Below are 15,374 nucleotides of genomic sequence, written 5' to 3'. Positions count from 1 at the left end.
AACTGTTATACAATATAAGCATATGTATATTAGCCTTGACAATAGTACTCAGGATCCACAAACAGAAAAAGCTCTGCTAGAGTTTTCCACATTAATGAAAATTAGTGGGGGCTTCTTTTAGCTCTAATCTGTGAAATTACTTCTAACATTTTAGTAAATGTAGAGACTCCAAGTTTTCTAACTCCAGATCACCACTTGTATTCACATCAATTCTAATCGCTCTTTTCTCAGTAAAGAATAGGGCTGGAAAATCACTAGGTATTACTAATTAATTTATTAAGAGAGAGGTAAAGATGCATTACACCAGGTCAGATGAACAGGTTGTTCATACAACCATACAATCAACTTCTTTTAAAACTGGAATGCTTACTCAAGTTTTCAAAGACCTTATGTGGTAATCAGTACATTCTAATTTCAATATGAAAGTACTGTAAGTGCATTACCATGGCAGACAGAACTTACCTGTGCTGTTCTTTGAGTAATTCAGCACCTTGTCTCATCTCTGTTTTAGGCAAAGACGACAGTAGGGCATCTATTTTCATAATCAAATCACTGCCACTATATTAAATAAAGCACATGCAATTTGTTTTTCATTAGAAAAAGGAGTAAAACATTCACATTTTAATGTAGGTATGTCTACATAAGGGGTATTTTAAAGCCTGCATCCTGAACTCTTTAAAAAGATTATCACCTTAAGATTTGTAGCTTTGAGTAGAACATTTAGCATGACAACGCCCAAGAACTACTACCGCCTCAGAGCTTGTGAACTGTACACTTCTTAAAATTAAGCGATGCAGAATTACCATTCAGCCTCACAGTTTGGATGGTACAATCTGCTGATATTTATAGGTCTTTATTACTTCTTTTTTTGCAATTTTTTTTTCCTCTCTGACAACATCTAGGAACAGACATAAATGAACAAGTTTCAAGTTTACTTGGCCACATCTTTTAATTTTTTTTTATTTCTTACTAGAAATTCCTTAGAAACCTTAGTAGTTCTATTTCAATGTCACTAAGTCTTACTGTTTGATTAAATATGTTTTGCCTCTCACTACTCATCTCCTTGATAGTTCTACCTCTTCTTGATTTTATTTTTCTGGTAGTTACTCTCTCAGTTGCGCCAGTCCTTCCAGATCACAGAAATGATACTTGGACACAGAAAGTCAATAGATATTGTAAAAACAATATAATTTTGCTCTCTTCTTTGTACACAAACTGGATCCTTAGAATAAAAGCTGGCTAGAACTCATCTTCATGCTTCTTCAATTAACAGATGTGTGAGTGTTGTCTAGCAGGGTGTCCAAGCACCACATCTTTCCATGCCTCTACAGGCTCCTTTTCTAACAATTCCCAAAGAAAATTCACTTTCTTACTTCAAATATAAATACTCAGATATTACTGTGGTTTTAAGATACACTGGGTTTTATCATGCTTATTATTATTCTTTATAATTACTCTTAAGTAAACAAAAGCTAGTTATTTAGTTAGCTGTACTTGTCTCTTGGTTGTAAGTACCGTGAAAGTAGATAAAGTATTTGGAGTAATTTATCACAGCTGCACATATGTTGTGAGGCAAGTTGGAGAGGATATGATTCTTTGGATAAGCAGTGATCTCTTATGCCTCAGCCTTATCACACATATGACCAATGATAAAAAGGCGCATGTCTCTTGAATAACACAGGGTGCTTTTTCTGCTCTCTACCAAAGAGGCTGTCAGCAGCAGGGTAAATGACACGTGCAGTTGAAAATGAGCATATATAGCTTACACATATATATATATAGTGGAAAACTGTATTACATACCAAAATTAGCCAAGCATAAAGGTGATACAAAATTTAACAGATGTGCCATTTCTTCTAGAAAAATAGGGCAAGTGTCTGAGTAGGTAAGTATACTAAGTCTGTCAGGGAAATGCTACAAAGAAAATGAGGGACACTTAAACCTGTCTACGTAGAAGTACTCAGATGCTAAGTAAGAGGATAGCAAACATACAGCATGCAAACAACAAACACTTTGACTAAATGCATGTAGAGTGTGTATATATATATAAGTACATAGTATGAAGACTACCATGACCATATATTTGAACCTTTGTTCATATTTCCCATGCGAAAGGATTATTAGTAACAGGCAATAAACAAGGCAGTATATCGTAAAGCCTCAAAATGCAGAAGAATTTTACCTTTTACTACTGTTTCCCATCTCTTTGACAATAGCTTTAATCTTCTCTGCTGAGGTACTGTATGTTATTTTTTCCAACAAACTGAAGTCTTCTGCATAGAATTCATTTTCATCTAAAGGACCCAGTAGCTTAGATAGAGAAAGAAATGTTACTAAGCATAAAATGTCCCAATAATGTTTCTTCTGTAAGCAAAAATATATTTTAAATGAATACACAATATTCAATATGCAATCCCCAGCCCCATATATATCAATATTATTACCTATGTAGTACTAAATTGTACAGTAACTATACAGGATTAGGTTTTTACAGTTATGTAATTACAGTTAATTACCAGTCACAAAGCACAGTTGCAATGGAAAGATCCATGATACTTTTCATTATACAAACCTATGTAAAGGAGTACACTATTTAGAAATAACAAATCTAAGTTTAAGAAAAAGCTCGGTTAGGTACATTATTTTAAACTGAAATTCAAATTACTATCTGCCTACCACAGTCTTTCGTGGTTTAATTCTGTCAACACAATCTTAACTTCTCAAGGCTTCTCAGATGAAGCAGAATGGATAGAAAGGAAGACAAGAGCAAAGGATAAGAAATGCAGGAAATCCAGAGACAAGAAACAGAACTACTACTTTTTTTGGGTGTCTGAAGGAAAAAAAGGTGCCTTGAAGTCCCAGAAAATAGCTCTGAGAATGTTGTTTGAATTTCCTACTCATAGTCTACCAGGCTAAACTGACCCAAGTCAACTTCAAGAGCCTACAGGGCTCCCAGGAAGTAGAATGTCATGATGTAAGTTTGGTGCTGAATGCCTCTCTCTTGAAATTCAACTGCTTCCTAGAAACGAGACATCATCTAACTAAATTCCACCTTTGAATTTTCTATTAGTATTAATGATGCATGAGATAGAGCGAACCATAGTGTGATTATGAAATACCAGTAGAAGTCATAATTAGAAAAAAAAAAAATATTTGCTCATAAAACCAAAACTTCAGTGCTGAAATGGCAAGGGCAGAAATGACGGATATCCCATACCTTTTTCAACTCCTCTCTTAAAGTGAAAAACACACTTTCAGATAGATGAATATTATCAAATTTATCCAAGTATTTATAAGAAAAGTATTTCCTCAAAACTTAATATATGACACTATTTGAGCTTTTTTAGGCATGGAAAACAGTGATAACCACTTATAAAATAAAATTGCATATTTAGTTACGGGGTTTTTTTGTTAACACAAAAAAGCCAAGACAGTTCTTTCGTGCTTCAACAACAAAGATGCTTTCTGTGGGTTTGTTAGTGGTATTTCAGTTATATCTCAGAAGCCATTTAGGATGCACAAGAGTAACTAAGAACACAGTTTAAAGTGTTTCCAATAATTAGATGCCAACATAGTATCTTTATTTCTTTCTAACGGTGGAGCAATAAATAGAAAAGACTTAATTCAAAGAGTAGTTTGTATAAATTGTATTTGTAATATAAGGTATTGACTGTCATTAACAAGTACTAAATATTGAACCCAACTCTGTAGTTTTTAGTCACAGTTCACCTATAGCCACAGTGTAATAAAGGCTATTAGTTTCAGAGTATACATACAAGAAATTGAAACAGCAAAACTACTATACTTTATTTGAATATTAAGAGTAAGACTATAGAACAATTTAATATTTATGAACAATTTGGTTTTTTTCCTAAAACAGATCTTGAAGTACTACCCTATTCAATATAACTTGTTTTTTATTATATATGCAGTAGTTCATCCTATACCAAATGTGTAAAATATAGGTAACTTCAGGATCAGAATTTATTCTTAAATATCATTAATAACACAGCAAATATGAACCTATTTAGAGAATTCTGTCTATCATTTAATTAAGTTATCCCTTAAATACCTGTGGGAATGACATTAAGTACATAGCAGCTTCAATGGAATGGAGCTAATAAACAAATTATTAGGAAACAAAATAAAAACCAAGGCAAACATTCATACCACTCTCTACCAACAGGATGAAAAAGTGAGAAATCAATATAATGCATTTTCTTTAGCTTGAGACTGAAGTTCCAGGAAATAAAAAGTACCTGCAAAAAGACTGAGAGATTAATTAATTTCTTTCTTACCCTGCCATTGCTCATAACAGCCATTTGCCCAGGAAGCAGCTTAAGAACCTCCTGGCAGAACATCTGGTGGGTTTTAATTATATCCAGTCCTAAAGTGTTGTACTTCTTCTCAAAAGTATTGTCATCCATTCCCTAAAGCAAAGGTAAAGTATGAGATGATGGAACGATTCGGCAAAACGGTGTAACAGCTGAGGTAAGCAAAGATTTTCTTCAAGTTATATAGTAACCAGAAATCAGAATAAACCACAACCTTAGCTTCAATGTAATACATGACTACTGGTGCAGAGCCACAGTCTCCTAACTAGCTAGTGTGCAATTTTTACCCTTGGGCAACTGTGAATAACCATGAGAAGAAAGCTGAGCCTCGGGTTAAACACTTTTTCTAAGATCCAGCACACAGCTGCATGAAAAATAACATACTCTGTTAACAACTGAACTGTATTCTCACCTTTAGGAAAAATGTAGAAAAACTCCATACTAATCTGAAAACCTAACAGTCATTTTAACATGGTCACTGGATACAGCTTAAACATGTTTTGGGGAAGCCAACATCATCCAGTAAGACACACAACAAATCAATGTTCAAAGTGGGAAAAAAATGCTGGAACTTTGCCATGCACACAATGACACTGTGCCTCACCTATCAAAATTATCCTGCTATATTAAACTCTACTGATATGTATTTCTTCATTAGAAATATACAGACTGTGCTAACAGATTCATTCAGATACAGTTAATATAACAAAATAAATTAGTAACATGCATACACTGCTTAATTAGCTATCTCTTTGTCTTTCAAAATTTATTAGACAATGAAATAAGAACATGACCCAAACCCCCTAATTAATTTTTCAATATGGTGCCAGAGAGTTCTCTTAGTCTTCCAAATCTTCCTATTTAAAAATACTACAATTTACAGCTCTTTCTGAAACAAAAACTGTAGTTTAAAGCTGCTTTTTGGTAACTCAGCTCTACACTACATGTGAGCTTTGAAGTTGGCAACATTTGTATTTTAAACCAATGAATTTTCATAGAAACGTACCAGAAAATGATGGCCAGAAGTGTACAATGCTCATTAACCTCAACTGCTTCAGTCTGTGCCTATTACCACTCACAACCACAACAGCAAGGTAAAAACAGTTACTTCTGAAGTCTTAATTCTTGACAAATATTAATACTGTAATTTTAATTGAGAGCTTTAAAACAAAACAAACCCATTAAAAACTAAACTACTTTGGTCTCAATAATCCAGTATCTGCACTCTGTATTTTTCAGTACTCTTTTATCTTCTTCCTTTGCTTTAGAGAAATTCTCTATTCTTCATCACATAAGTTGTCAAAAATCTAAGTCTGCTTGTGCAGAAACTGTATAAAGGTTATAAACTTCATAGCATTTGGCCAAACACCGTTACTCTCAACAACATCTCCTTACAATAATATATATGTAAAATGAAAAAGAGAGTAGTCTAATTTAGTTTGCACTCACTGGGATGAGGAATTTAGCAATTTTAGTTCCAGCAGCAATGGATTTTGCTGTCTCTTCCTTAGTGAGTTTACTTAGGAAACTTTTAAAGTTGCTGTTGTTTTGGGTTAGAAAAGCAGCCAAAATTCCTCTTGCAATGGCTGTGTTATCTTCCTTTATTTTTGATGAAGGATTGTTCAAAATCCCAACTCGTGTATGACTGCTTGTTTTCTGCAAAGAAAAATACACAATAATACACTATTTTACAGTTCCATCTGCTGTAACCTAATGTATTCATATCTATTATAACTCTGTGAAATGCCCTTAAGTATTTATTTTTTTGCAGCTATTTGTCTTTAGAAAACATACATCAATGCTTAATTCAGAACTTCAACTAGGAGTAAAAATGGTATTAGTAAGGATTTACCTACTCTGTAATACATATCTTTAAACAGAAGATTTTTCTTTTTGACAGAACAATTGCATTTGAGCATTCTGCAGCAGTGTTTTTTTAACAAAGGACATACACAAGTGTTTATTTACAGACTTCAGAACCTGTTTTGTAGATTTTTTTCCTATTTTTCAGAAAATATCAAACTGATTATAAAATAAACACAAGAAAGGTTATCCACTTATCACTTTAATCTTAATCAGCAGGAAAATCTTTCACTTGCTAAAATCGGTGATGCCACTTAAATCTTACTAGAAAGAGTGTTGATTCAAAGCTAGAATCAAATAGTGCCACTAACTGAAGAAAAGGTAAATTCTCTGTTGCAATAAAAAATAAAAAAAAGGATAAAGTCAGTGGTATTCAACATACTTAAATGGTAATCTACAAACTGCAGTTCTTGAGAAAATTTTGTTAAAACACTTATTTAAAAAGCTTGAAAAATGTGTTCTTTAAACTGTTCTTGAGAAGCATGCTCTCTCTCACTTGAAAGGAGACAAGCAGCATACTAAGCTACATTAGGAGACACATGACAAGCTGATCAAGGGAAGTTCTTATTCTCCTCTACTCAGTACTTGTGAGGCTGCACTTGGACTGCTGTGCCTGGTTTTGGTAACCCCAGTGCAGTAAAGATGTTGAGATGCTGGAGAGGCTTCAGCAAAGGGCTACCAAGATGGTCAGAGACTGATGAGGAGGCATTGAAGAGGCTGGGCTTGCTCAGTCTGGTGAAGAGGAGGCTACAGAGAACCCTAAGAGCAACCAACAACTACTGAAGGGGGAGCGAAAAACAAGACAGACCCAAACTCTTCTTCATAGTGGCAAACAATATAACCGGGGTAACGGCCACAGATTTTGGCTTGGCAGACATTAGCAAAAACTACACTAGGAAGGCAGTGCAACACCAGAGCAAATTATTTAATGGTTGGACTTGATGATCCAACCTAGACGATTCTATCAAGGGAAGGGATGGAGTCATCCCCTTGGAAATTTTCAGGACTCCTTCAGGCACAGCCACAGCTGACCTGTCTAATGATGGCAATAGTCCCGCTGAGTGGGAGGCTGAACCAGATGACATCCGGAAGTCCAGCTAAGACATCTCTACTTTTTTCAAATGACGTTAAAAATATTAGTAGTTTTCAAAAGAATATATTATATATTAGCTGGAATAGTGAAAAGTGAGTTCCTTTCAGTCCCTTCCCCTCACAGATTCTTGCACAATTTTCTTCAAAGGCCAATGGCAAGTCATGCACAAGAGGTGTCTGTGCCAGTTCTGCACCTATCAGAAATTCTACTAGACCCTGACCCAACAGACAAGAAGGAATAGAAAGGAGTAGAGAACCACTATAGAAATCAATGGACTTTTAAAAAATACTATGTTTCTGTTTGTCACAAAACTCAGAAATCATTAGATCAAGCAGTACAACTGGAAAGGAGGTTTAACTAAATCAAATCTATGAATTAGAATGAACATAATCAATTAAACTGCTATTTCATAGAAGAGCCAACAAACCTTGTTCAGAACAGCTTTTTCTAATGCTTTTACTAGATACTGCTCACTAACACATGGGGACTTGCCCAGACAGTTCTTGCTTCCTGGAGTTGGGACCTATGGCATATTTTCCTCACTGAAAGGGGAAAATAGTGAAACTACAGCAGGAATATATGTCAAGCTTGGGACACAGATCTAGCAGTCAGATAAATTAAATATTCTTCCTCTAGCAAGGACTTGTACTGCATATCCCTCCTTGCAATTTTTTAAGCCTCTTTTTAGAACATACTTGGTATCACATGCTCTCTCCAACATACCGATTTTGTAATTCCCTTATGATGCATCCTTTTTTCATTCCTGATTATTAAATCTAGATGTTTCCCCAATTTCAGTCTAAGTACTCTTCTAAACTCCCCAGAACTGAGTTTTTTTGTCATTTATATTCCTGTGACATTTACTTGTATACGTTAAATTCTATTATTAATACTGAAGAACTTAAAAATAAGCAAACTCCTAAATGTAGCTGATCCTCCTAGCATATTAAAAAACACACAAAAAAGTAATCTGTCTCAGAAGAATACAAACAGTACGTGGAAAAATGGTCACTTCATGGCCACAGTTATGCCATATGATACTGGAGAACACTGCATAATGGTTCACATGAACGGGCATTACCCTAACTTCCCTGGCCCAGGTAACATGCTAGGTTACCTCATGGGAGAGGGTAACTGGGAAAGAAATTCACCCTGTAATTGGGAATTCACTCTGTAATTGGGAGGAAATTCACCCCTTTAACGCACAGCGTCATAGTTTCTCTCCTGTGTCAGGAGTCCATGAATCAAATGATCATTTACAGGCATGTAAGATGCCAGTGCTGCAGGAGAGTAGAGCAAAATGAAAGCACAGTCTCATAAGCCTTCACGACCCACAAAAAAATATTGTTAGACCTTTATTTAAGAGTGTAATTTTTGAATGTGCACATAAGAACATATTCATAATAATTATTTCAATAAAAACTGCTAGAAACTCACCAGGTGTTTCAAGGCATTAGAAAGCAGTCGTCTGCCAGCTGGCTTATCAAAATCAGCAATAATCCAGATAGTAACAGCATATAATGCATCTTCATCTGAAAATTAAAGATAATCCTGCTTTACATTCTGGAGAATCTTCTCACAAGTAATGAATAATTAATTAATTCTGTTTGAGATTTTGAAGTTTATGTGTATGTTTGACTGTCGACTTCAACTGTAAGACTATTCTTTGCCACATGAGAATCTTTTGCCCTCTGAATTGAAAATTCTTAGGAGGTACTTTATCATGTTAATATGAAAAAGTCACTAAAATAGCCAATGTATTGTTGTACCACTGAAACAAGATTACCCTAAATAATAGCTAGCTCCAATTAACGAGACCTGCTTTACCATAGGTTTCTTCTGAACATTTGATGAAGTCTGGTCATAGCGCCAGAAATGAAAAGAATTAAGTAGTTACAAGAATGCCTGAGGCCATTCGCTTTCCCTGGCAGCAAAGGGAGAGTCCTTCAACCAAAGGCAGGACAAAACTTACCATTTCTGGACACAAACAGGTATATACCAAATACAGCCCAAAGAAAGTAAACTACAGTATAGGCGTATATGCAGAAATTTCCCTTTTTCCTGGTCTATAGCCTCCTGTTCTTTATTCTTCATAGAAGGGCAATGGTACATGAAAAATTCTGCAAAATTTGTAGAAGAATATCAGTCTATTCAGGTCTATCATATATCCCCTAAAAGGTAATACTTATAGACAGGAATTTTACAAGGTTCTGGTGAGATTCTAGGAAGAGGTTATGATTAAGCGTTGTTGGGGTCTAGAGAAACACACTGGGGACAGAGATTTGAAATGTAGATTCCAGCTTAAAGGTTATGGTTTTACACAAGAGATCTGAATCTTAGAAATGAGCCTACAGACTGAAAGCCAGTCATCATCTGACAACTCGCTGGGATGTCCGTGTGGTTGTAGACAGAGAATCAAATACAGTCAAATAATTTTATTCTAAAGAAATGTAATTATATAGCATTTCCTTCTGATAATGGAACAAGTAAAAACTATGTTAACAGCACATAATAATTACTGAAAGAATAGCACTTTGCTAACAGGATTATTCTGTTCCTTGATAGACTGATGTAAATGAGCAGTTTTTAACTATCTACTCCTAGATGTTAACAAGGTACAGACTAATGCAAAATTCCATACAGTATTATGCCCCCACTGTTGTAATTATAATTTTTTCTAACTTAGAGGGAAAGTACTTGCATATGCAATAAGAATATTTTACATCAAAATTATCTTAAGTGTACAAAAAAGTGTGAGTTTTAGTAAGATAAAATGTATAAATGAGTGATAATCCATCAGAATTTATGTATTTTTTCTTTTCTATAGAAAGACAAAGCTTCAGATACCAAAATTAAACAATCAACTAGAGGAAAAATAATAAAGAGACACTGAATGCTAACAAATAAGAAATAAAATAAATTCTCTCTTAAACTGCAGAAATGCCTAACTTTGATACAGATATTACAAAGTCTTGACTCGATAATGCTGCACATGAGAGTCACTTGAAAACTGAATATACTCTTTTTAATACTCTCAGGTAAAACTACATATGAAAACTGAGTCTGTTTTCGAAGCTGCAGAAGTCTTACAAAACCTTTTAACTTCATGTCTGTAAACCAAAAAACAACTGGCGATGACATCTGTCCCATTTCAAAACTACAAAATTTAAAATAACTATCTTGTTATTATAATTTATTTTGTATTTATTTATTATTTAGAATAATATTAGGATATGATCTGGCTCCTGAAAGAAGATACTGGAATACTGGGAAATATACTTATTTACATGGGATCCTTCGGGTACGTACTTACTTGGGATATTCTACTGGCAAATTTCAACAATTTGTAATACCCATATATATCTCCCATATAGAAAATTAATATACCCTTTTTTGTTAAATACTTCATGTTGTCTGAAATTACAGCACTTTTATCTTGTGAGTCCAAAAAGGAGAACGTAGAGAAGTCTTCCACATCAAATGGAACTACAAAATGTAAAACACAATGAGTTAGACTTAAAAAAAGGAAAATCATAACAACAGCCAATCCAAGAAAAGTAGTTACCAGATGTGGATCTGAAATGTATGTATCTTCTTTCTGCTCCAAGAATAATGGGGTTTATACGGGAAACTACATTGTGCTGATCCATAAGAAAATCCATTGCATTTACATGATCATTTAACAAACCCTGTAATAAGAGAAAAAAATTAAATCTGTACTTTTATGGTTTCAAGATAAACAAAGACCAAGTATTTGTACAATCTTTCAACTGAGCTTAAAGCTTCTATATACACCAAGTTGTGGATAATGTCAAGTCAAAACTGTATATCACACAGATAGTATTTCAAAATATCAGATACAAATTTTTCAGTGAACAACTGCAATACATTCTCAGTTTCTGGTTGAAAAATTCCATACGATTACTATATGCTTAGTTGATCCTTCAATCTTATATAGTCTAAATATACTGTTTCAAAATGATGACCACACATTAACGTAACAATGTAAGTTCAGTTGTCATATTATTAATTTCAAGCCATCTCATTACAAAAAATGTAATATATAAGCATGACTCAAACAATCCACTGCCAAATACTTCATCTCGCGTTCATTCAGAAATGTTAAACATACCATGAACACTGCCCTCTGGAAGAACCCGGTGGCATCAATAATCCTCTGAAGAATAACTGTCTCTAACTCTGCAGCATCCATCTCTTCTCTGTTAAAGGGCACGCCATTAAACAGAGCTTGAGGCAATGGACCCAGGCCAGTCTTTTTATAGAAGGTTGCTCCTGCCTGATCATATCAGAAATTTCACGGGATTAAATAGACTGTGGCTGACTGTAGCAAAAAATAAAACGAATATCAAGAGACAATGAACTCTAGTCTCCAAGCTCTATTCACTGCCACACCTTCTCATGAGCAGCAGGGACAAAACAGGAAATGTTTGGAAACCAGACAGGACAAATGGGCCTCATTTTTCAACTAGAATGACAAAAAAATTTATAGATCTATATGTGGGGTTTTAAACTTTTGCTTTCTCATCATGCTGAGAAATATTATTTTATTTTGCTTAATATTCTTAGCAAAAAATATTAAGCAAATAACATTGGAGAAGGACCTTGAGACAGTCACAGTTTGAGGTGTATTCAACCTAGACCTCTTCCCCAAAGACATCACCCCTAAAACCCTGAAAACGCTTTTACGTTCAGAAGTCAAGCCTTATTTGGTAAGAAAACAGAACAGGCTAATTTTTCCCAAACAGAGAAAATTCAGTGAGGCAAACAGAAATAAAAATGTATTGTAAATAATTCCTCCTTCCTATTCCGCGTCCTTTCATGTTTTCTTTCAGTGTCACTTTCTGGATGGGTACAAGCTCTATGGCCGTATCCATCCGTCCATCTTTCTGTCACCCCACTGTCTCCTCCCGGATCTTCACTGCAGCCTCATAGTCCCTGCTCATACAGGGGGCTTCCTCTTGGTGGGCCCCCGTCTATTTTTCTTCCTTTAATAGTCTCTGTGGGAAGCTCTCCTCCCCGAAGCATATCCAGCTGTTTCCAGGGCAGATTCAAACTGCCCTTCTATACAAAGCCTCCACGCGACTCCGTGAGGAACAAGCAGCGTAAGGCAAACGGCACCTTTTTTTCTGGCTGCCCAGATGCACCTTTTTAAAGGAATATATTATATGTTATATAACAAATTTTAAAAGGAAATAAATAAAATGGATGGCGTGTGTCAGAAACACAAGATTGTATAGATGGCATGGCTGAAGACACATGAAGTAAAACAGTATTTTTACATACGTTTTAGCAGAAAATTGTCTACATAATCAATTATAGATAAAAATGTCTTCTCCACAGCCCTTAAATCAAAATCCATAGCTCTCTTTCCCAACGGAAATTATAACCACAAAGCACAATTAAAGGAACCAATGATTCGCCTAGAAGACAGGCTTCAGCTCCTCACCCAGAAGGCACAGGTAAACAATATCTGCAGTGCGAGAAAGACCCCTTGACATGCTTAGTAAAAAAAAACTTGTGCTCCTGAAAGCAGCAGCCAATAGCAAATTTTAATAGTGAGAGTAGTAATGCAGAAACCCTTTCAACATTTCCGCTAATGCCTGAATGGTGGCTGAAGAAAAATTTAACTCAAAGATACTGTATTTACGTGCTTCAACATCTAGCAATCTTTCAGCTTAGGAAATGCAATGAATTGCGCACTGCAATATTTCTTACCACTTAGCTCTCAACATACCTTCCTCCCTTCATCATATTCGGAATGAACACCTAGTATACTCTGAATATCAGCATGGGGGTATTCGCTTCTAAGAACATCTTTCACGTGATTTACTGTTAGAACATTTCCATCTTTCACTTCATGGTACATCTGTAAAAATTATAAAAGAGAGAAAGAAGTAAAATGTAGTAAATTTTCAATCATAATTTAATAAAAGTAAATAAATAGTAAATATCTTTTTATAGTGCTGTAGTAATTTTTATATCGGTATACTTTCATACTGTCTTTATTGCTATACTGCAGTTTTTTATATTGCTGTAGTAATTATCACTATTGCACATATGCACAATTTTTCATCAGAGCACTGTTCTGATTAATCTATTATTATACCTTTAGTCTAAATCTGAAGTGGCAAAGTAAATACACTTATGCGAGCTGAATGTGAAAGGTTATTTCTCCGCACCTATTAGAGAAGGAATCTAAATTCTTACTATAAACTACCTAACCATGGGTAGTTACCTAAATCTATATGGGATGAATCTAAGCCTGAATTAGTCAGTGATACATTTTCCTACAGTGATAATTTTTCCTTACCAATGCTATTTTATTTCCTAGCATAAGATTTTATTACTTTCAAACATACAAAAGAAATTGGAAGTGAAAATTATTCAATCCATTTCTTTTCAAATGAGGAACAGTACATTTCTCTCTATAGCGCTGAATATCTCAAACCTGTATTTTATTGATTCTACTTTTGTTATCTTTTCATTATATTTATCATCCCCTGCTTTTTATATTATGAAACAAAGTAAACAGAGGAACACAACATTTTAAAAAGCACAGTGTAAATTGGTATTTTGTGATCTGGTCATAGATAATTGTCACGCATGCGTGTCAGCTCCTAACATTTGTGGATTTCTATTTCCCTTCCAAGGTACTCCTAGTTACCTCAATTCCTTACATCTTAAGCTCTCTGAGTTTGTTCATGACATTAGTTTCTAGGCACAAAAGTAAGAAAAATATATTATGTATTAATACCATATTCTCTGATACAATTTTGCCTGCAGAGTCTTCACATAGACTGCTCACTTTATTTCCCTTCATTCATCTCTTGTCTTTGAAATTCCTGTCTTTACATGAACCTGCATTCTCTCACACAGAAAACCTGGCTCATTCATTAAGCTGCAAGCCTGGAATATTTCTGTGTTTTCTACACCCATGAAGAGCTCAAACATGACCAGAAAAGAACTTATCTTACTCGGTTTCACTTTCTACACTACAGAACAACCAAGAGTTTTTCAAAGCTTATGGGATTGCCAAAGTGATATTAAAATGCCTGTACTCCCCAAGAGATACAGAACACAAAGGCAGGCACATCATGCTAACGCAAATAATACAGGATCATTTTTCACAAAAATATACTGAAAGCTGTAAGGTATGCATCTACCTGTTTACATTCTTGAAGAAAGCCTGTAGATTGGTAAAATGACAAGAACAAGTTGGTTTCCGGAGGAGGAAAATATTTCTGCAAATCATTCTATAGCATATTAATGCTATACGTGTTTTTAATACTTTGTTTCCATGTAAAGTAAATGCAAATGTATCTTGTTGTCACACGGTAGCAAAATCCTAACTATATAGAAAAGTAATAAGTTTAAAAAAAAAAAAGTGATTTCTTGTGAAAGAACTAACATTAATTATCGAGGTAAAGGCTTGAGAGGTGTCAGATTCCTCTGCAATGTAATTAAAAGTTCTCCAAAGAGCTATTCCAGCATCTTCATTTCCATCAATTTCTTCTTTCAAACTTAAAATGAAAACAAATCCAATTCTATAAACAAACAAAAAGAGATCATACATTTTAAAACAATATCAATGTCACATACATTCTAATACCAACAGAGGAGAACAAGATCTTTGCATTCAAGTAATCTGTACAGCACTCAGGCACAAAAAAGCTGACAGTAATTAACGTTTCTGGGAGTCATTAGGATTTACTCACAGCCCTTTCTTGCCTTATCTGATCAAAGGTTATGACATTGTTTATGTTCCTGCCGTCATCTCTTAACCCTGAGTCTTTGTTTTAGTCTGAGCATAATCTGTCTTTTATTTTTCCTGAAATGGGTGTCTTGAATAGCTGCGTATAGACATGCTGGGGTCTTGATGCCCTGTAATCAATACATGCCTTTCTTACTAGCCCTTCTCTTGCTTTTTCTACCTTCTGGGGCTTCCCCACCCTCCCGTTGCCATTCATTCTCCATTCACAGCAATTTTAACACATCTACTACAATTCCCTACATTTCCATTAAATGAAAAAAGCCCTAGAAATATGAGGCTTGAGAGGAAAAAA

At 34.8% G+C, this 15,374-nt stretch overlaps 1 protein-coding gene across 1 annotated transcript in view; it reads right to left on the bottom strand.

Annotated features, from left to right (window-relative positions):
- Positions 1–15,374, bottom strand: part of UGGT2 (UDP-glucose glycoprotein glucosyltransferase 2) — a 95,637-nt gene that overhangs the window by 35,353 nt on the left and 44,910 nt on the right. The window contains exons 15-24 of the mRNA XM_075727799.1: positions 14,720–14,855; positions 13,046–13,177; positions 11,423–11,587; positions 10,856–10,979; positions 10,678–10,776; positions 8,728–8,822; positions 5,784–5,990; positions 4,299–4,430; positions 2,183–2,310; positions 463–558 (exon numbers count right to left, since the gene is read on the bottom strand). Of these exons, the coding sequence (XP_075583914.1) occupies positions 463–558; positions 2,183–2,310; positions 4,299–4,430; positions 5,784–5,990; positions 8,728–8,822; positions 10,678–10,776; positions 10,856–10,979; positions 11,423–11,587; positions 13,046–13,177; positions 14,720–14,855 (1,314 nt within the window). The remainder of the gene's footprint in view (positions 1–462; positions 559–2,182; positions 2,311–4,298; positions 4,431–5,783; positions 5,991–8,727; positions 8,823–10,677; positions 10,777–10,855; positions 10,980–11,422; positions 11,588–13,045; positions 13,178–14,719; positions 14,856–15,374) is intronic.

This window comes from Pelecanus crispus, chromosome 1 (assembly GCF_030463565.1).
Source record: "Pelecanus crispus isolate bPelCri1 chromosome 1, bPelCri1.pri, whole genome shotgun sequence".
Lineage (NCBI taxonomy): Eukaryota > Metazoa > Chordata > Aves > Pelecaniformes > Pelecanidae > Pelecanus > Pelecanus crispus.
This window is presented reverse-complemented; position numbering and strand designations above follow the sequence as displayed.